The sequence below is a fragment of the Apus apus genome, chromosome 7 (assembly GCF_020740795.1).
Source record: "Apus apus isolate bApuApu2 chromosome 7, bApuApu2.pri.cur, whole genome shotgun sequence".
Classification (NCBI taxonomy): Eukaryota; Metazoa; Chordata; class Aves; order Apodiformes; family Apodidae; genus Apus; species Apus apus.
In genome coordinates, this window is record NC_067288.1 from 26,603,282 (window position 1) to 26,624,046 (window position 20,765).

At 40.2% G+C, this 20,765-nt stretch overlaps 1 protein-coding gene across 3 annotated transcripts in view; it reads right to left on the reverse strand.

Moving 5' to 3' along the window:
- The window catches only part of USP24 (ubiquitin specific peptidase 24), a 61,270-nt gene that overhangs the window by 2,583 nt on the left and 37,922 nt on the right, over positions 1–20,765 (reverse strand). For 2 of the 3 annotated variants that reach the window (XM_051624413.1, XM_051624411.1), the window contains 33 exons: positions 20,256–20,415; positions 19,824–19,979; positions 19,168–19,238; positions 18,280–18,440; positions 17,346–17,407; positions 16,680–16,871; positions 16,282–16,399; positions 15,649–15,793; positions 14,982–15,101; positions 14,608–14,733; positions 14,331–14,429; positions 14,045–14,127; positions 13,694–13,835; positions 13,182–13,301; positions 12,580–12,800; positions 12,051–12,175; positions 11,303–11,444; positions 10,850–11,000; positions 9,997–10,092; positions 9,219–9,322; positions 8,647–8,760; positions 7,810–7,906; positions 6,942–7,058; positions 6,306–6,398; positions 5,759–5,864; positions 5,199–5,320; positions 4,375–4,488; positions 4,046–4,111; positions 3,760–3,826; positions 1,658–1,736; positions 998–1,073; positions 523–609; positions 98–208 (listed from right to left, as the gene is read on the reverse strand). In XM_051624413.1, coding sequence (XP_051480373.1) covers positions 98–208; positions 523–609; positions 998–1,073; positions 1,658–1,736; positions 3,760–3,826; positions 4,046–4,111; positions 4,375–4,488; positions 5,199–5,320; positions 5,759–5,864; positions 6,306–6,398; positions 6,942–7,058; positions 7,810–7,906; positions 8,647–8,760; positions 9,219–9,322; positions 9,997–10,092; positions 10,850–11,000; positions 11,303–11,444; positions 12,051–12,175; positions 12,580–12,800; positions 13,182–13,301; positions 13,694–13,835; positions 14,045–14,127; positions 14,331–14,429; positions 14,608–14,733; positions 14,982–15,101; positions 15,649–15,793; positions 16,282–16,399; positions 16,680–16,871; positions 17,346–17,407; positions 18,280–18,440; positions 19,168–19,238; positions 19,824–19,979; positions 20,256–20,415 — 3,843 coding nt within the window. The remainder of the gene's footprint in view (positions 1–97; positions 209–522; positions 610–997; positions 1,074–1,657; positions 1,737–3,759; positions 3,827–4,045; positions 4,112–4,374; positions 4,489–5,198; positions 5,321–5,758; positions 5,865–6,305; positions 6,399–6,941; positions 7,059–7,809; positions 7,907–8,646; positions 8,761–9,218; positions 9,323–9,996; positions 10,093–10,849; positions 11,001–11,302; positions 11,445–12,050; positions 12,176–12,579; positions 12,801–13,181; positions 13,302–13,693; positions 13,836–14,044; positions 14,128–14,330; positions 14,430–14,607; positions 14,734–14,981; positions 15,102–15,648; positions 15,794–16,281; positions 16,400–16,679; positions 16,872–17,345; positions 17,408–18,279; positions 18,441–19,167; positions 19,239–19,823; positions 19,980–20,255; positions 20,416–20,765) is intronic. The other variant, XM_051624412.1, reaches the window with a different exon arrangement.

The following is a 20,765-nucleotide window of genomic DNA, read 5'->3' on the forward strand; positions in this document are numbered from 1 at the left end:
ATTGTGGCTGCATTCCCTGCTGGTTCTGACCCCAGCCCCAGGAACAAGCTGCCTAACAGAGCAGCACAAGAGGAACTTGGCCTTATTTTATTGTTACCTGCTGCAGGTGCCTGTCTCCATTCTCGTTGGCTGGGCTACTTTCTGACCCGTTGCTGCTTCCAGACTGATCCTTCTCATTCAGCAAGGCTGTGGCATAGGCCAGCGTGTCCTGAGTTGGAAACAGTCCAAGACAGTGTCAGAGGCCATGGTGATACCTTCATTTCATGTATCTTTTTTTTAAAGTAGATTCTGAAACAATATACCTGCTGTAGTGAAACAGCTGAGTCACCACAGGTTAATTGTGAGGTATTGACTAGTATCATTCAAGGGTTAGTTTTTTTTCAGGAACAAGCAGAGGGGCTGGGCTTCTAGAGGGAGAATGGTCTTTATGCACTATAATATGCTAACATTGCAAGATGCTAACTGAAAAGCAAAAAAGGAAATACCTCAAGTTTAACACTGTCTCCCAAGACTGACACATACCTGTGCTGAAATCGTGCGCTGGAAGGTTTTTGCAGTTGAGGTTTCGTTGGATACATTACTCTGTGGAGCCCAATAATGTTCAGACATCTGCACAAAAAACACCAAGAAAGCCCTAAAATTTCCATACGAGTTCTATTTGAGCTATAGATCTGGAGCACAGAGACTTTTAATGCAGTCAGAGAGGCCACTGCCCCTCGGGTGCACAGACTCATAGGATGGTTAATGTTGGAAGGGACCTTCAAGACCATCAGGTTCCAACCTCCCTGCTATGAGCAGGGACACCTCCCACCAGACCAGGCTGCACAAGCCTCATCCAACCTGCCCTGGAACACCTCCAGGGAAGGGGCATAGAAAGTGAAGCAGCTTGTGTTTTGTCTGTAGAGTCATCTCAAGGAAGCCATACAGAGGGCTGAAATTTCGTAATTCTCATTGTAAACAAAGTAACAGTTTCTCCTTCATGTTATATCCAAATTACCTTTTTCTGTAGCCACTGCACAGCCCAACTCCAGTGGTGGGAATTCTCCTTGAAATAATCTTTTGCAGTAGGGCACCTTGGAAATTGCAATGATATTCATCAGTCATGAACAAGGCATTCTGGCAAGCTTTGAAAAACAACTCCAAAGACCTCTCTCTCTTTGTGCTGCTGCCCTCTGTGTGCACTGCTACCACTGCAAACTCTGAGTTAAACTGTGCAGCCCTGTTATGAACTGGATTAACAAGAGCAATAATGCCTAGTAAAGTTTACATGAAGTAGTTTATGACACAGATCCACAGAACTATGCTTTGCTGGGACACATGCCAAGTTCTAAACAAAGAGAATTTAGGAAACAATATTTAAAAAAAATGGGACTGTTTCCTTACGTTTATCTTGGTCTTAATGCTAGGCTTCTGCTCTGCAGAATCTAGCTGACCTTTGCCTTTACTAACAGCAATTATTGTTTTTTTATATGAGAAATCCACCTCAGGCACTTATCAGTCAAGATTTCTCTTCATACTGACATGTGCTATTGAGACCTTTGAGCTCCACTTACATCACAGTAACAAAAGATAAAGGTGACCAAAAGCAGAAAGAACTCAATAGTCATAGAGGGGCCTAAGGAAGGGATGAGGTTCAACTCAGACCCATATCACTCACTTCTGAGCCAAAGTAACAAGGAACTTGACACACTGGTAACAACGGCTGCTGTCCACGTGGTTGCTGTGGTGCATCAAGGCTGTGGAGAGAAAGAAACACACAAGATTAAAAAACACCATTCACATTTCTGTGCACCAGAGCAGTCTGAAAACACAACAAAGATGAAGCTTATGTTTTAACTTAGGTGGTAGAAGTTATTTCTACAGATGTTAGCATGAGTATTTGTGTTAAACACATTGCTGTGTTGCTGGCAGTTTGGAGTGCTTCCATAACACTATTGGATTAAAAATAGATCAAAGTGAAAATACAGTAATTCTTTCAAATGTGGTACCTGAATTTTAAACAGTCCTCTCCTAATGCAGTTATTCTCCCACTATAATCCATTCTGTGTCAGATAATCACTACAGTTATATCTGTCTGAAGGAAAAATAATTGTTTGAAACCCCAATAAATGGACCAGATCATCAGCTTCCACCTGAACTAAAATTTGCAAAGCTAGAAGAATGTTCCAAGCTTCTTCACACAAACGTGCACAGCAGAATTCAGCAGCCATGAAACTTATGTGGGAGACTTAAGCAAAACTCCAGGCCATTCCTACCAGGAAGTTTTCTAAACTGTGTATTCCACATCTTTTAACAAAATTCTTTGACTGTGGAGAAGCACCAAGATCTCCACAGAGCTGCCACAATCAGAGCTGCTGCTCAGAAGTTGCTCTGCCCATAGCACTCAGTGAAAAACACTGCAGTGAAAGCTCTACATTTGGCAAATAACTGCTAGGGAGCTGCAAATAGCCAGTTTTTCTACTGTCCAAGCCCAGCAGAGGATTAAAAGAACAGCATTGGTGTACTGCAAATCCTGCACAAACACCTTATTCAGGGTCACAGAAAACTATTATTTCCTGATTTCCTTTTTTGGAGTAAAACTAGCCAATGTGATGGGTAGGTCAGGGTCCATGTGCAGGGAGACTGGATGCTGCTCAGTGCTGTGGCAAGGAAAGTCTAAGGTGAAACTAAAACTTTCACTTCCCAAACTCACAGCAGTTCTTGAAGCCTTCAACATAATGATCCAATTGAATAACTGCATCTCTAGAGGAAAAAAGGTCATGCACTGCCCAAGCTGCAAAATAGAATTGGTCCAAGTGGAATAGATTTATGTAGAAATAAAACAACCACTTAGCTATTCTCTTACACTGCTGTGTATTCTCTTCTGTCAGTCATACATGGAAACTACTACACAGAAGAGCACTGAAGTATGAGAGAGAAATCAGGAACAAAGCTAAATATTCCACAATCTGAAGCAGCTCCTCATTCAAACAGCTACAAAAGAGATGCTCAAGCTCTTTGAGCACCATGTGGCTTCCCCACATTTATCTTGCTTGCAAAGCCTCTTCTCCCACTTCCTGTGAAGTAAGATCTCATCACTTTTGGGACTTTTCTGTTGCTTTTTAAAGCTTTAGAGTAACTTCACTTCAGCAAAGGTTCTGTATCAAACGGGCAGACAATACTTTGTATGAGCAGCAACAAATACTGGAGAGCCATCTGTCAGACTACAAGGCTATTCTGCAGTCACAGCATCCTTCCCTGCTGAACCACTTTCTTTTTATGGTAATTGGGATGCTGACAAAAAGATTTGCAATTTCTTGAGATGCATAGGAAATAAAAATTATTTTTTAAGATTACAGGATTTGTAGAGCTACTCTCTTGTATTAATCCCAGATACGTCCAGTCCCCCCACATTATGTACATACTCTGATCTGCTGCTTATTTTAAAAAGTTAACTCTCTTGACAACCTCTTGGTTAAGATTTCTTAAAGTCTCTTTTTAAGTATACAATACCACTCTTCTCTAAATTCACTGACTCCTGTTGTTGGAGATGATGAATTTTTCCCAGATGAATTCCTTCCCAGTTTGACCTGACTATAATAATATTTTAATGCTTATTTTGGATTTTCTTAGAATGTTTTTTGGGGTGGTGGTGGCTAAATCAAATGTGTCAAGTTATCTTCCCTGAGGAGGAGAAAAGTTTAGAAGGATTAGAAACTAGGAGATGACAGGAACCACCAGCAACAGGAGATAGGAAGGTTCACCCACTGGCTTACTTGCCTATTAATCCATTTTCAGTTTCAAAGGCAAATTTGATGCGCTCTACTTGTAATGGGTCTTCAATAACCTGGCAGGAAAGAAAAAGATCAACTTAACTTGTGATACCTGCATCTAATCTACAAAATGGTTTTAACCACCTCCACATGAAAAACAAGTAAGACTTGTGAAGTTTCATGTATCACCAGATCATCAAGGCAGCAATTTAAAACCTCCCAATGACCAAAGCAGTCCTGACTTGTGTACCCATAAACAAGCTGTCCTGTACAAGTCTCTACTCTTCACCTACCAGTATCTCATGCAGTAACTGGAATATGTTTTTCAGTTCATGAGGTGGAGCAGTTTCCAGCTGAGTCTGCATGTAAGAAATATGAAATTATTTAGAGAGTCAAATACGTTGACGATGCAAAGAACTGCAGTATTTTTGAAAATGTGATGTTTTAAACATAGCAAAAGCCTAAAAACCCCTGCCAACCCATCAACACCCCACCTCCCAAATCCAACAAGCTGTACTGATTTCTCTACAGATCCCTGTGGCATTACAGCCCACAAGACACAGTATGAACAAAGCCTAGAAGAAGCACTTCTGCAAACAGCTTATCTTGATGATCTCCCTACCTTGATGAAGTGTAGCACAGTAAAGGAGAAGTGCTCATTACAGAAGCAGCAGTACACCACCATCTCCATGAGAACTGACAGAGATCCAGTCAGCTCTCGTAGCGCATACATCACCTAATGGGAAAGTGCAAACCATTCCAGACACAGCCACACAATTGTTTTCATGTTTGTAATAGAATGTCAGTCTGTTTCAGGAAGGACAGAATCACAGAATCACTTAGGTTGGAAAAGATCTTCAAGATCGACTCCAACCACTAACCCTCAACCACCTCCCTGGGCAGCAGGTTCCAATGTCTGACAACCTTTTCAGTGAGAAAGTTCTTCCTAATGTTTAGTCTGACACTCCCCTGGTGCAGCTTGAGGCCACTTCCTCTTGTTCTATCACCAGTTACTTGTGAGAAGAGACCAGTGCCTCTCTTTCTTCCAGAACCTGCTGGAACTGCTGAACCCCAGCCCTCATAGCACTCATGTCAGCTCCACCTGCCCACCTCCAAGGGCATGGCCAAGCACCAGCCATTAAGTCAGAGCAATTAAAGTGAGCACTTCCAGCTGATGCAGTAACTGACTGCACAGGCACTTGTTAAGTACTTTCAGCTGCTTTTACTAACAACTTAAACTCTCAAACCAGACCCCTAAATTTAGAGATATACTAGAATAAGACTGAGCCAAGAAGAAACCAGAGGTGCTTTCTTGTTTAAGCTCAAAATAATAGCCACGTGCTCCCTAGCTGTCTGCTTGTTAATACTCAGTGTTTTTCATGTAAGGATACTTCAAATAAATCACATCAGAGCAGCTTTTAGGTTCAAGCAGGGCAGAAGAGATACCTCCATTAAGTAGGGTTTTCCCTCAGACAGGAACAACAAGGCTTCCACTTCCTCATGGAGCGTCAAAAGCGGAGCTGAAGCGGTGATGCTCAGAGGTGGACGCTGCTTGAAGAGACCAGGAGCTATAATGCAAACACAAAACCAATCCACTAATGAATCAGTTTGTTCTACACACCTTGAAGATGCTGCTGCTCATCTGGCACCATCTCATCTCTAATGGCCTTTATCTCTAAGCTACCTTAGAGCCTGTATGGTACCACCCCAAGTAACAATCTGTTGCACACTGAAATGTCATTTACTCTAGTGACAACACAGGCAAATGAGGGCAGGGAAAGGCACAACCAGGTTAATAGCAAGATTCCAGCCCCCCCAGCTCTCAGTGCCTGTATTACTATGTTTGCCACAGTCTCTTGGTACATTTACAGCAAAATAAAAGTAATCAAACATATACTCACCATTACTGCCTTAAACACAAAGTTACTATATTTTCCTCCCTGATACAAAGCTACTCAAAGTAACTGACATGCAAAGTGACCAAAAGGCAAAAATGCAATTCTTACCAACATTTCTTTGTGAGGAGACATCAGAGTGCAAAACAAGTAGTGCTACAGTATTGTGAAGATACCCAAACTCCCGTGCTTGTGCTGAACTCCACCTGCGATTCTGCTGAGCCAAAGGAGAGAGATAATGAAGTTTTGACTGGTTGATTCAGTCAACTTCTGTTAACCATAGAATGGTTAAGGTTGGAAGGGACCTTAAAGATCATCAGGTTCCAACCTCCCTGCTACGAGCAGAGACACCTCCCACTAGACAAGACTGCACAAGCCTCATCCAACCCCCTCCAGGGGCCTAAGACCTTAACAGTCCATCACCATGTTCTAATACTTTGAAGTTGGTGAAAATTCTGTTTTTATCAAAAAAAAGACACTCACTTCTAAACAAATCAGCTATTTCCACTCCAACTACACAAAGGCAGACTAGGAAGTTTACAGAATAATCCAAGGATCAGTCTGTTTTACCACATGCAACTATTTATCCATCATTTAAGCACTGTAAAACCCAGGGGGGTGGCAAATTATAGCACCACACACTCTACATGAACGTTACCTGGTTACTGTGCCGGCTGGGGCCAAGGAGAAAGTTGATCATGTGCTTCAAAGCAGAGTGTCTGAGAAGAAGACTGCTAGCCCTTATGCCCTGCTGTTTTAGACAAGAATAAAAAGTCATGTTCCTGTGCAGGTGAAAAAATTAGTGCTCTAGGGAACAAAAGTAAAATGCAGAGGCTAGACACGGGGTTTTCCACTCTAAGACAAACATCACACAGATGGGTAAGGTACCCCTCTAAAAAGCTGTCTCATTATATAGAGAAAAAAGAATAAGGGAATAGAGAAAAACCATGCTGGGGTGAACAGTCCAGTCAGTTATTCTGCTTCCTAAAGGAAAAAAATCACTGAATGCTGGATTTATTTTTTTTTTTTTTTAGGCACAGCAAAGGAAACCCTCCTAAAAATTCAGACTCTGGAAGCGACACCTTCAGTTGGCAAACTTGGCTGGTACATTTTTGTGTGATTTGATCCTAATCAGAGTTCAAAGCCACTTACTTTTCAAGAAAAAAAAAGAAGAAATAGTAAAAGTCTGGAAGAGTTTTACTGTGCTGCTTAAATCTTCTATAAATATGGACGACCAACTGCTTTACTATTGTCCTTTAGCATTAGAATAGAAAGAAAATAAATGGTTTCTTACCTTCTGTACAAAGTTATTGAATAGCAAAAAGTACTGAGCACAGTTTTTACAGTTTTCAGGTACATCTTTATCCAGCAGAGCAAGTAGCACCTCCAATAATTGATGTAGACTTTTTAACTGTGAAAAAAAATAATGTTGATGTCAAGAGTTGTCTTCTGCTTAAAAAACAAGTGTTTCTCATATGGGAGTTAAGGTATGGTTAACAAAAGCATGTTTGTGGTCAGATACACTTTGTGCTGAGTATCAGCAGCTAACATAGGATTGCAGCATTCCCATTTTTTTACTCTTCTGAATGAATATTAAACAGGAAAGTGATGAAAACACTGTAAAATAGGTAACTAGCTCAAAGAGGTGGAACTCAGCAGTTACCTAAGTTATTCTTAAAGCAATTCAAATTACTCCTCAAATTGAAGAGATGTTCAAACGTTTCAGTCACTACAGCAATGCAAAACAAACCAGAAGTTAAGGGTTTATACACTGATGTATTACTTACACACAGTATTATTTATACACACTGGAATTGACTACCTCTCAGTTAACAGACAGCAACTAACAGCCAAGAGAAAGTAACCAAAAATTATCAAACTATACTACTAATGTTCATCTCCCTGCTGCTGTGTTCAGCTTGTAGAACCTCAGAACAATCTTTCCTTAAAGCTCCAAACATGACAAACTTTCTTTACAGCAGCCTATATAACAGTAGTGCCTTCCATCCACAACACTGGATGCAAAATAGATCCCAGAAGCTGGATAGGAAAAAAGCCTTTCCCCTTGTCATTTACAAATCACACAACATTGTCTGCAGACACAGCAAGAGCCATCAGGTAGAGACAACCAAGAGGATCACTGGGGATGGGGTGACACCAACCTTCTCCTGATAAAGCAAGGCACTGTCGAGGGTTTTTTCAAGAATAGTGGCGACTGCAACTCGCACCTCTCTTACACTGCATTCCAGGAGGAAAGTCCTGGAAGATAAGAGGCAAAGCTGCAAAGAGAACTGGGATCAATGTGCACACACAGGGGGTTATGACTAAGTGTGGTGTTTATTATTTTTAAAAGGCCCTAGTAAGGCCTATATTACCTTACATTGATATAGTTTCACTTCTCCCTAGTCAGGCCTATAATATTTACATTTATTCATTTGAGTAACAACAAAAAAAAAAAGGTAAAACTAAGTTATCACAGGATCCCATTTTTCTATGCAATTTCAAAGATAAAATTTTCTTTACACTGACACACCTCTCTAAGTGTGTAATTTCTTCAATAATTTGTCTTAGGTGTTTTGAAAACACGTATTAGCTGATCTTGAGCTTGGTGAGAAAAATTCTTTCCAGTTCATCTGTTATTTTTTTCAGGTAAGTATTTAACTTACTTAATCCAAACACTTTTATCACCTTCTCCTTTCACACCACTTGCAGGGTTGACACAAACTAAAACACAATCCAAGGCACTGCACTGAATTAAACAACTGCATCCTCCTCCAGGTATGCTGCACTATTTTATTACATTTTCAGAATTACTCAGAAAGCTGCACAATCAGAGAAAATACTAGAAATTAAACCCTAAGTGATTATCTAGAACGTCTGTTTAAAGAGTGTGCACAGTCAAGTCTCTGGGAATACATCAGGATAGGCCAGGTCATGTTGTTAGGAAGCCTAATGCACACGAGGCACAAAACACATCAGGCAGAATGACCAGTACTTACTTGACAAGCTCCCGTCCCTCTGGCCCAATGAAATACTCCACTAACCACTGACAAGCATCAATGCTTTTGGAGAGCAGTGCATCTATGGTGGCAATCCATTCTTCTGTATCAGCCCTTTAACAAAACAGAAACAACTGTCAGTAATGAAAAAGGAAAAAACACCTCCAAAACCTAAGCCATGTTTCTTTTCGACAAATAGAATTTTTACTTTAATTGAACATATGTTAGATTGGCTTAAGACAAAAACACTTGGAGAAGTATTTTGGAACAACCTGTTGACTTTAAATCCATTAAAACCTTTACATGCCTAACCCACTGCCACCAAAATTATGTTTAAGGTCCCTTCCAACCTTAACCCTTCTCTGATTCCATGAAAATAGAAGAGGAAGCAAACTGTCAGGTTACACATGAGCCTCCTTGCCCTTAAGACTTCTTTGCACTGGGATTCCAATGCAAAGCAGAAATGTACTGCTACTCCTGGGAATGCCTGTGCTGCTCACAGTATTCCAAGATGATGTAGATACAAGCATGAGAACCTCAGATGTTGTTAGGGTAACCAGAACAGGCCTCACCTGAGTTTCTTCTTGGTTCGGAGATAGGTTTGGAAGAGGAACTGGACTGCCAGCTGTAAGCTCACCTTTGCCATGCATGGATAATAAGGATGCTTTACCTTAGTCTGAAAGAAACAGCAAATTTACCTCAGAGTAGAAGTATGCCTGCAGGACAGATGCCTCTCAAATGTACCACCATGTTCTAAGTCCAGTAATTTTGTTCATTTGGATTAAAAAAACACAACCCAAAGCATTTTCCTGTGCTAAAACCCCAGGCTCCAGTGCTGGTGTGAATAATTAACTGTGCTAGTGAGCAAATATGCTACAACTGGAACAAACTTTCTGTTAGGGCCCACCAGAGCTGTGGATTGAATAAATTTAAGAAATGCTGGTGTGTTCATCACCACATGTAGAAAAACTGAATTAGTAAACTGTATCTCCAATGAAAGCCTATCAGCTTTGGGGTGATTAACAGCAACTTTTGGCTCTTTAATACGGAGGGGAATTTCTATCCCTCTAGAGCTCAGTTTGCATCATTAAGAGAGGTGTGTGTTATTTCATAAATTTTACTATGGCACAATGATGTTTCTCCCACTACTAGAACAGGAGACTGGAGTCTGCTTTGAGAGACATGTCATCAGCATGAAGAAGTATTGGAGACAATTAATTACTTAGCTAGAAAAGCAAGAGCATATAAACCTTTTTCTTCTAGTTTTCCTGATTGTGACCGAAGCAGCTTCTGTGGCCCTTTCTACTCAACACATTCCAAATACTCTCAGATTAAAATCTAGGTACTTACAGCATTCAGTGAAGCTAATGACAGAACAAAACTGAAGTAGTCACTACTGTATACATCTCTGTTCTTCATAAATTTCAAGTTTTCATCTCTCACCATCTGTAAGAGAAGACAAAAAATTAAAATGCTGTTAAAGTACATTTCTCTAAATAAAACTGCACCTTTTATGCAAACATGTGTAGTGTTTAAAAAACAGTGTCAGACCTATTCTGTTCAAGCTCTGAATCACTACTCTCTTCAGAAGGGAAAATACATATAGGAGACTTAGAAGATTTGTATAAAACCAGTGGTTTTCTTCTAACTACATTACAAAACACAAGACAACAGATGAGGAAATTCATTTGGCAATTAAGGGAAAAGAAAAATGTTGCTTTCAACATTCGTGTTTGCCCCTTTGAGATCATATTCAGTATTACCTAAGCTAGACAGACACGTACAGAATTGAAATTGGTTTTGGTTTCTCTTTTCTCCTCCCCTTTCTACATTGTTGTGAACTCAAGAACTTGAGGATGACTGTAATTTGCCATCGTCTCCATTACTCCTTATGTGTACTTCAAATGAAGCATCTTCTCAGCTCTCTTCTCTCCCTGCTTGCATGCTGACTGCTGCCATGTCTCATGGTTAACTAATTTGCCTGCAGTTTTTCAAAGCAAAGAACGATGGGTCAACTTTGTGAGAAGGGACAGCCAAACCGAACGCACCACAGAACAGCTTGGTCATGACTTCATGCCAGAATCCAGAATTATTTTCTAGCTTTGCTTTCAAGAAGGGAATTACTTCACAGTTACTGTGCTCCTCTTACTAAGAGCTTAAATGTCATATGAGCAGGAAGTAGCTGCCGCTTTCAGTGCTCTACCTGATATATCCGCACAGGCATCTTCTCAACAAAAAGGCCTTTTTTTTCTCCTTTTCTAACCAGCTTAGTCAGGATGGAGAGACGGTCACTGTTGGGCCTGTGGGGTCGAGGTGATGACTGGGGGGAAATTTCTGGTGAAGATGGAGCAGATCTGAAACATACACAAGCTCAAGGTGAATAATGATATCCTCTGACAAACCTACAGTTCAAGTTTAAAGCACCAGTACAGCATTATCTCCAGGCAAATTTAGACAGTCTAGATACTTCTTGAGGCTGTTGGTCAGTCTGATCTTTTTACTGCAATAGTGACAGCAGTATGGAAGAGGAAATTATAAAAGCAATAAAGGACTATCCACCTAGCAGCTTAAAAAACCCAAACAGAACAACAGAAGGGTCAGTAATTTCTCAGTTCTGGAGGTCTCAATAGCCTTTTCAGACACAGGAGGAACTTACAAGGAGAGGTCCTCGGCTTCTTGACGCACGACACTCACTCGGCTTTTCTTTGGCAAGACTGGGGAGTTCTGATCAGACACTCTCTGGTAGAACAGCATGTAGGCATTCCAGTAGCGCCGGCGCACGTCGGGGTAAGGGTTAGCTGAGGGGAGAAGAGACATTCCATGGATGAACCTGGGAAGGTTTAGTACCTTCTCCATCCCGACAGGGAAGCGCAAGTAACACGCACCACGGCAGCACAAAGTTATTTGTCAGATCAAAAGGTCAGGTCAGGCTATGTTAGTTTAGACCAAAAACTTGAATTCTAAAGTGTTTTCACTTTAGAGGTAACTCTCAGAATTATCAAACAAGTGAATAGTGGTGGAAATGTACCAGGAATTAATTTGTAAAGCATTTAAAAGTTTAACTATATGATGTCACATCATGTTCTATGTGCAGCCATTTTCACTAGCCTAAAACAAGGGCTGTTTTGTGGGGTTTTTTTGTACTGTCCTTTTTTTTTTTTAAACTATTTTAATAAAGTGCCATTTTACTTCTGAATGTCCTCTGCTACTAAGTCTACAAAGTGCTGAACAACACTGACTATGGTTCAATTAATATTATTAAAAGAAAACTTTAGGAAAAAAACTACTTCTGAAGGATTATTAGATCAAGTAACTCAAACCTGACAAAATAGCCTGAGCTCTACCCTCTACTGAGAACCACTATAATATAAAGCTACTGTAAATCAATCAGTCCTTCTGCTTACATTGATCATAGACTTTAGGTCTGTACTCTCCACCAAAACATTCATATTCCAAGGTTTCATCAGTTAAATCAAATTCTTCGACAACGGTGTCATTAAATTTATACCACTTTCCTTTTCCACATCCCCTGTGATCAAAACAGAACAGAAACACAGCAGAAAAAGAGTTGCTTCATTGTAAGTCTAGTAAAAAACCAACCCCCCTGAACACCCTAGAAATGACAACCCTGAATTCGTATTTGTTTTGACAGTAAATCGAAAGCTTAATTCAAAGACCAAGTTTGATTAAAAAAAAAAAATAATAAGCTTGATGAAAAATATGAAAGCAGCACATCACCCATGACTAAGTGTCATGGGAAGCCCTCCAACTGCAGTAGAAGGTATGTAAGAACTAGTGAGACCACACAACGTTGGGTGTTAAGAAAGGTAAAAGTGCTGCAAATAGAGCTCTGGGTTGTTCACTGCACCTTCCCAAAATAAGGAGTCTCTTGAACACTGTCAACACCCCCATGCAAAACTTCTTGGCCATTACCTCCTGTCCTTGATAAAGGAGTAGTAGTGCCCTGCATGTGCCTGGCCACTGTGAACAATCACACCAACAAGCTCATAGTTTTCTGTGGGGGCAACTTTCTTCCTTGGGGAGCCCCCACCTCCTTGATCTGCATTTCTGCCATTGTCCCCCACTTCTGAGGAGGAGTCCTGGCGAGCCATCCCTGACACAGTGTAAGGCTCCATGTTCAGCATCCAGGGAAACTGTTGGAAGACATATTTCAGTTAACAGAGAGATTACATTGTGCACATACTTAGTGTAATCTTATGAGAATTTTGTTAATACATCCCATACTGGAAACATCAAAGGTACTTCAACTTTTTATCCTTATGACACAGAAGTTAAATAAAATGTCTTTAAGAGAGGGCTTTGCTCTTATTTTCTGGAAGGACCCTGAGAATGTTGCAGGTAAGGAAAGCTCTAAGGCAAAGTACTTATTTACTGTAGCATTATCATGTTTAAGTGCATCATGTACTCAAAATCTGTATATCAAAACATGGGGAAAATAAGGAAGAATGAGAATAGGAAGAGTGAGAGTTCACTTCACAAAGGGGGGAGGGCACCATACAGAAAAGTCTTCTTACCCTTATTTGTTCATCATATTTAATAGAACGTCCACTCTCCCAATCAAAGCCAAACCTCATCAGGTGAATCACCAACAGGCTGGGTAGGACCTTAATGCATGTGCGTTTCACTGTAGTTCTCTTAAAAAGAAAAAAAGAATCTCACCTCTATCTATATTCCTCAGGCATTCTGTAGTGTTCTTTTACAGGTGGACAACTGCAGCCATCTGGAACTGCTGTACAACTCTGCCATGGGGGCAGGATGGCCATAGGAGGACTACAATGTGTAGAGTATTACAGAGTTTTTGCAGTGGGCTGGTATGTTACAGAACGTTTTACCATCCTGCCATCCCTCTACATGTTCAGTCTACAATGTGAGTTACAAGGAATGAAGAATGCTATCATATGGATTTAACCTTTTGATTATGTCTTCAAAGTAGAAAAAGTAGGCAGTATCTAAGCATGGCTTCTATGACCATTTAATACTTCAGAAATTAATAAGCAACAGTTGAATCCTCTTTCACAGACAATACCTTTTCTTTGCACTTTTCACAGTAGTATGCATTGCTTCCTTCCAGAACTTCTCCTCTAACAAACTGATCCAAAGATATTTCCAGACTTTGACATGAAGTCACCCCTAAGTTGAGAGCCATGAAGGCTTCCTCACGCTCATACCTAAAACGAAGAAGAAAAACAGTCAAGGCACTGACTTGTAGAACCAACTTGCATTTTTGAGATGTGCTTAAGAAAGAACAATGCATTTGCCCCCCAGCTGTGATGTTCACAAAGCACAGGTCTCTACCTTGTGCTATTCTGGCCTCCTTTATTTTAATATAGTTATAGAAGCACGTAACTTGGTAGTAATGCACTAAATTTAACAGTACCTGTGAGGACAGTCCTTGCAGATCTTCTGATCAGAGAAGATACCTTGAAAAGTATTCTTAAATATTTGGTCTCTTCCTATTTTCTGTTGGAGATGTAAAGTTAGACATCAGTTGGGTGTATTGCAGAGTGAAACACCAAGAAAGCCATAGGAATGTTAACCTTCTAAGTATTATGTAGATTATAAAATACAATGAATGGCTCTCTGCCTTCTTTTCTGAAGAACAAAGGAGAAAAGGTACCAAGAAGATGCATATAAACAAGAAAAGAAATCCCAGAGGTCTTTACCTTGAGGTACTCATCCATTTGATCTATAAGACTGGTGAAGAACTCATAAGCATCCTGCTGCTCTCTAACATAAAGTTCTTTATTCCACATTTTGAAAATCTATATAAATACATATAAAAAAAGTGGTTGTTCAATATACATATCACTAAAGAAAGTGATTTTTTAAAAATAAATTTGTAACTTTTAGGTTTTGACTTCTTGAAGTAGAACTTCATCTCTAGAAATGAGAAAGACTGAATAAATGTTAATTTGCTGATTAAACAAAGAGATGTATTACCTTCCAAAAGTTCTCAGGTACATAATACTGTAGCTTGCTTTCCATCAAATGACCAAAAAGAGACTGAACTTGATAAAACACATTGTCATCTGGATTGTCTGTATCATCATCAATGGAAAGCAAGGCCTGGAGAGAAACACATAACCTTATTAAGTTGGTTGTTGGCAAAATTATTACTGTAAGTTGTCACAACACACTGTTCAAGAACTTATAACTCACATATTTATTTTGTGTATATATTTATACACATACAGAGGGGTTTTTTTTTGTTTGTTTTTTTAAACAGTTCATTTACAAATGGTGCAAAGATGAACTTGCAGTTTGGGTGACAGTAATTCTAGAAAGAGGAATTTACTGAATATTGAACCAATTACCTCTGGGAGACCAGGCTGCATATATAGCTGCTGGAAAACAGCATTCATGTAACATGTAGCACCACCATTCTTCAGTCCCACAAATCCTGAAATGGAGCGACTATCCACTGGTGGGAGGTACTAGAATGACAAGCACATTCACATTGTTTTGTCCCAGGAAGTTATAAAAAGCCTGAGATTCCAAGAACATACAATAGCTTTTATTAGCACCTTTGTATTAGCTGGTAAGAGCAATCTGATCTAGTTAACAACGTCCCTGTGCACTGCAGGGGGGGCTGGACTAGATAACCTTTAAAGGTTCCTTCCAACCCCACATGTTCTATGATTCTATGATTTACTGGAAAAATCAGGAATATAAATTCTGAAACATCACAAGAGCAGTATACTTAGTCATGCATATATTTGACACTTTGCACAAAACTGTTAAAAATAGCCTAATATGTATTTAAATAAAATTAGTGATATTTAGGAAATACTTCTTTCTTATCCAGATAATAACTAAGACTCACTGACCTATTTGCTTCTGAGGAAGATCAAATGGCTCTGCATTTAGTCTTATCTGCTTTTTGTCACTTTAAATGGAAATTTCAGGAATGTAGCATTTAAGTAAATCATACACAGTGCTTCAAAGCACACTCATATACATCCAAAAAGGCTTCTTGCTTACATCAAACTCCTTGGTAAGTGCTGGGTCACACTGGTGATGCATAGAGAGCAGCTCTTTGGTAATGAGCTGGAGATTGGAAGGTGAGCTATCAGCCAGCATCACCAACACCTCATAAGCAGCCAGTCTGCTGTCTGCTGTACTGCACCTGTAAAGAAAACCACAGTTGAGGTTTGTTTTGCAAATGACTCAATTATTTCTAATTCCAGAAAGTCATATTACTCAGAACAAGTGACAGTTAATGTTCAAAGGGAACACTTTAAATGGTAAAACATTCCTGAGAGACTGAAGAGCTATTATTTTTTTTCTTTCTTGGGCAAGGGGAGTGGGGAAGAAAAGAGTGAGAAGAGGAGCAGCAGAAACACTGATTTAAATAAGCCTCCCTCACTGACATGGAGACACATGTTAACATTCCATACCAAAGAAAAGTAGGTGCCCTAAAAAGACAGCACAGAGGATGAACAGATACTCTTTATCTCTATTACACTGATGGAGACATAATATTTACAGGGAGATCAGCTTTGAAAGAGCCAGACCAGGTAACTGACTTGCTACATGAAGTGACCTTAGACCTAAGCTGTGCAAGGCAAGTACAAAACACTTCTACCCAACATAAACAAAGAAAACAATTTTTACTTAGGATGAAAGTCTTGCTGACTGATTGCAGCACTGCCTGCTGGAGAATGGCTGTTCAGGATGATCCTGGATGCTCGGAAGAGGAAATCATCCAATAATGGCTTAATCAAAGATGAACCTGCAACACAGTAACCCACAGCTCCTGTTAAATACTCCCATTAACACTGCAAATACCAAAATCTGTTCTGTAATAGCAAAATCACTTAATAGCACCATATTATAGTAACCAAAACCATCAAAATATTTTATGAAGAGTACCAAAATTCCTCCCTATAGAGCTGTATCACTTCTACTGGTACATTATGTTTTCACACCTACTGTCCACTGGTAAGTCATCTGTTAATGCTATGCAGATTGCACACTAGTCCAGTCACTTTAGAATAAAGAGAAATACTTACCAACCATTTCCTTCTCTGCCCCACAAAGTGAGAGGAGGGTCTTGATGAGCCTTAAGTGTCCTGCTAACAGGATGTTATCAGCTTCACTGGTCTCACACTCTGCTGTGCGGTTGGGTTCAAAATTGTCTAGCCAGGTGATCTCATCTTCTAACATGGCAGCTGGGCTTATCTTCAGCTGTTCCATTTCTGATGCTGCAAGAGAAAAAGGAAACCCAGAGAAATGAACAGCTCTAAAAATGCAGAATATAAATAGACAGTACTTCAAACATGTTGGGAACGGTCTAGTTTCCCCTGCAATGTGTACAAAGTCCAGCTTCCACACAGGAACTCACTTCACTTTCTAAAAGGAGAAAGCTGCCTTGCTGTTACTGCCAACCAAGATTGGTTCCTGCCAGATGTTGACAACACATGACAGCCAGCACACAGGCAGGTCACATTGAGTTCATGGTGTAGTAACCTCACCATGAGGGCAAATCACACAATCATAGAATGGTTTGGGTTGGAAGGGACTTTAAAGATCGTCTAGCATTGTCTGCATTAGCAGAAACACCTCCTACCAGACCAGGATGCTCAGAGCCCCATCCAACTTGGCAACTCCTTCTAGAGAAGGAAGACATGCTTGGAAGCTGCAATCAGAAGCCTGTACAGTCATCTAAACATACTTACATGTGAGGTCATCCAATAACTGACATCTCAGGTCAAAATATTCTGTGCACTGGGAGAGAAGTCTGAAACAGGTACAAACAGAAGAAAAGCTTAAATTAAAATCAGAAGCATTTTTCTAAGCAGCTGTTTTTAAGGCCTGTGTGCTCTATCCATCTAATCCAAAACAGCACAGCTGTCTGGATATGCCTCTGCAGGCACATGCTGCAGCTTCAGAACAAATTCCTTCCCAACAGCAACTTTGAATGCCATGAATAACATTTAATCCTGCCTTCCTCCTTCTCCTCATAACAATTCTAATTAATTATTATTAATTATCAGAAGAAGATAAAACAACCACACATTTTCACTTCAGTTATTCCTCTATTCAGATTCCTCTAGAAATTGCTGTTTAAAGTTACTGTTAAATTCAACAGCCTTTGGCCAGTCAGGGACCAGTTAACAGGACTGACAGGCACAGTCTTTAGAAGTCTAATGGGTAACAAGAAATCACGTGAAGTCCTGGGTCCAGACATCACTGAAAAGGCCAGAGCCTTTAGGATTGGTTTCTGATCTGGATCTATGCAGTGTTATCAAATAAATCCAATGTTACTGTCATAGATCCCACCACCTCTGTGCCTCAGACAGGATTCCAGCCAGGTTCTGACTGCCATGAGCTCATCCTAGAAGGAGCAGGCCTACTTACCAACTACCACCTCTCAAACAGGAAGTCAAGTAAGTTGAACCACAATTGTTCACAGAGGAAGAGGACCTTGAGTATCCAGCTTTATTCCCCTTCAATTTACCCAACTCCAGAACTACCTGGGGTGCAACAGGAATGTCAACTTTTTACAGACTTTGCAAGTCCCTCCTCCCTTGTGCCTCAGAGCTACCTCAGCACTGCTCACTGTGAAGTGTGCTAAGATTTGTTTCCTCAACACACACACATCTGACTGACCTCTGGTTGATTCCTCTCATGATGCTGGTTGGTGACCAAAGAGGCAGCTGGGCACCAAGAACAACACTCAGGAGAAACTGGTTTGGCTTTTGTACATCTGGGTGAGCTGATGTGTCTGTCTGACTAAGGGTGTACAACTGGTCACAGGCAACACGACGAATCTGAAACAGGGTCATTGTCAAACACTTGCAATTGCTCAAAGGTTGCAAAAATTACACTTCAGTTTTGTTAGAAAGCTAACAGAAAAAAAACAGACATGGAAAAGCTTGTGCAAACCTGACTATGAGCTCTGCACCTGCCAGCCAGGGTTTCTTCATTTATAGGGATTTAGAAATCTACTTTTATCCCTGAGCTAAAAGCTCTGATGCTTTTATTAAACACAGATTACAAGTTCAGATGAGGGGAAAAAGATGCAATGACTTAACACAAAATGTGTGCGATGCAATGAAATTTAGCATAGCATGGTTTGAAAATATCTAAATTTCCAAATATCCAGAATAATCTTAAAACAGAAATAATAATTTTTACAAGGCTTCTGACATTTGGAAGCATTTCTCAAATTTCAGAAGAGTCCATTAGATTTTACACAAATCATTTGAGACAAAAGTTACTTCATACTCTCCCTGAAGTACTAGTTTTACAGAACGTTTCATTAATATGAGAGTATTTTCTTTAGACCAGCCACAGAACAGTCCTGTGTATCATGGATTAAACAAGCCTAAAGAATGTAATACTTCAGCATTTTCTAGATACTGGAATTACTAACAATTATACAAATGTTATTCATTCAATTACAAGCAAACCCACGTTGGAATAGTTGTAATGAACAATTTTATCTTCAAGACCGTATTAAATGTAATATCTGACTTTTCAGAGACAGAATCTCACCTCAGCACTTGGTGATCCAAGCAGTATGTCAATGATGAAATCAGCAACACAAGGCAAATTGTAAAAAGATCCTAGAACAGAAGAATAACCAGACTATCTCTTTAAAAAATAATCCTTTAAAGTAAGTCAGCTACAGTCTTGCATCAAAATACTGTAGAACCCAAGGGACATCCCCCATTAACACTGAAAAGCAGAAACAGCTATCTGCATTTCTCCCCATCTCTTTACCTCACCAGAGACTGGCACCACATTATAACTCCATTTTCCTCCTCCTTCCACCACCACCAAGATGTACACATCCTGTACACAAAGGCTCAAGTACTAAACACTAGCTATGCAAACAGCAGCACTTAGAGAACTACACCGTTCAAAGCCAGTGCAAATGTTTATATACTGGCAGTAAGGCAGCTTTCCCAATACTTTTCACTAAGGCACAGCACCACATGCTTTGTTTCATGCCACTTGTTCTTCAGTCCTGGAAAAACAATCCTGTAATTTTTCATGAAATCTTGTGGTTTTAACTTGATCTGAGTTTCTAACTCAGCTTCCAAACCTGGAAGTTTGTAATGAATTTTTTGTACTTGTCCGTCTCCAAAAGCCTCCCCCACCCCCTTACTTGTATTCCAAACAGTGAGTAATCCAATTGTACTTCATACCTAGTTGCTGGCTGCGTAGCTGAAGGCAGGTTACCAAGAGTGACAAGGCTTCTCCAGCAATCAGAGCATCTTTGGTGGACACAGACTGCTGTCTGACACAGATCCCAGCGTGCAGCGCCGTTGGCTCTCCTTCGCTTCCTGAACTGCAGTTACTTCCTGCAATAAGCCATGAACAAGTGCTCAAAATTATTAGACTTCTCAGGTGTTTTCAACTTCTGGTCTATTCTCTGCAATTGAAAAACTTCTCCAAATGCCAAATGAATGTGCAGCATTTTTCTCAGCTTTGTCTAATTCAGTCACAGAATATCCTGAGTTGGAAGGGACGCAAGAGGATCATTGAGCCAATGAATTCAGCTTCAATCTTTGCAAGAGTTAAATTAAGAATAAACCAAATGCTTTCTTTAGATTGATTTAGAGACACTGTTAACCTACCTGAGCTGCTAAGTCTGTTTCTAATTCCAGCAGGAAATAAAGTGTTGCTCTCTTTTATTGGCTGACTGCTTCCCACAAGGTCCAGTCGTCCTGCAGCAGCAGCCCAGGAGAGCCTCATGAAACAAGCCACTGTGGATGTGAAGTCATTCACCTCCATAGTCTGAAGGAACAAGAAACAGCAGTTACTTCTGTGCTATTCAACACTACTTGTTAATCACAGGGATGAGAGGAATGTATCTCCTGGATTACATCAAACTGACATTTGGATTTGTCTTCCTCTCTGCTCTAAGCAGGCTCCAGGATACACAAACCTTTTTGTTCCCAAGGAGAGACCAGGATTGCCCCCTTAATAGGAATCAGTTCAGATTTAAACTCTCCACTAGGGCAGACTTTTAAACTCTCTGGAGTTAGGCACGCTGATTTCAGATCATACTGATCCATTTGTTCACTGCCAAAGAACCTCACATAGCATACTCCTTACATCAAAGAGTGAAGTTTCTTTCAACCAGA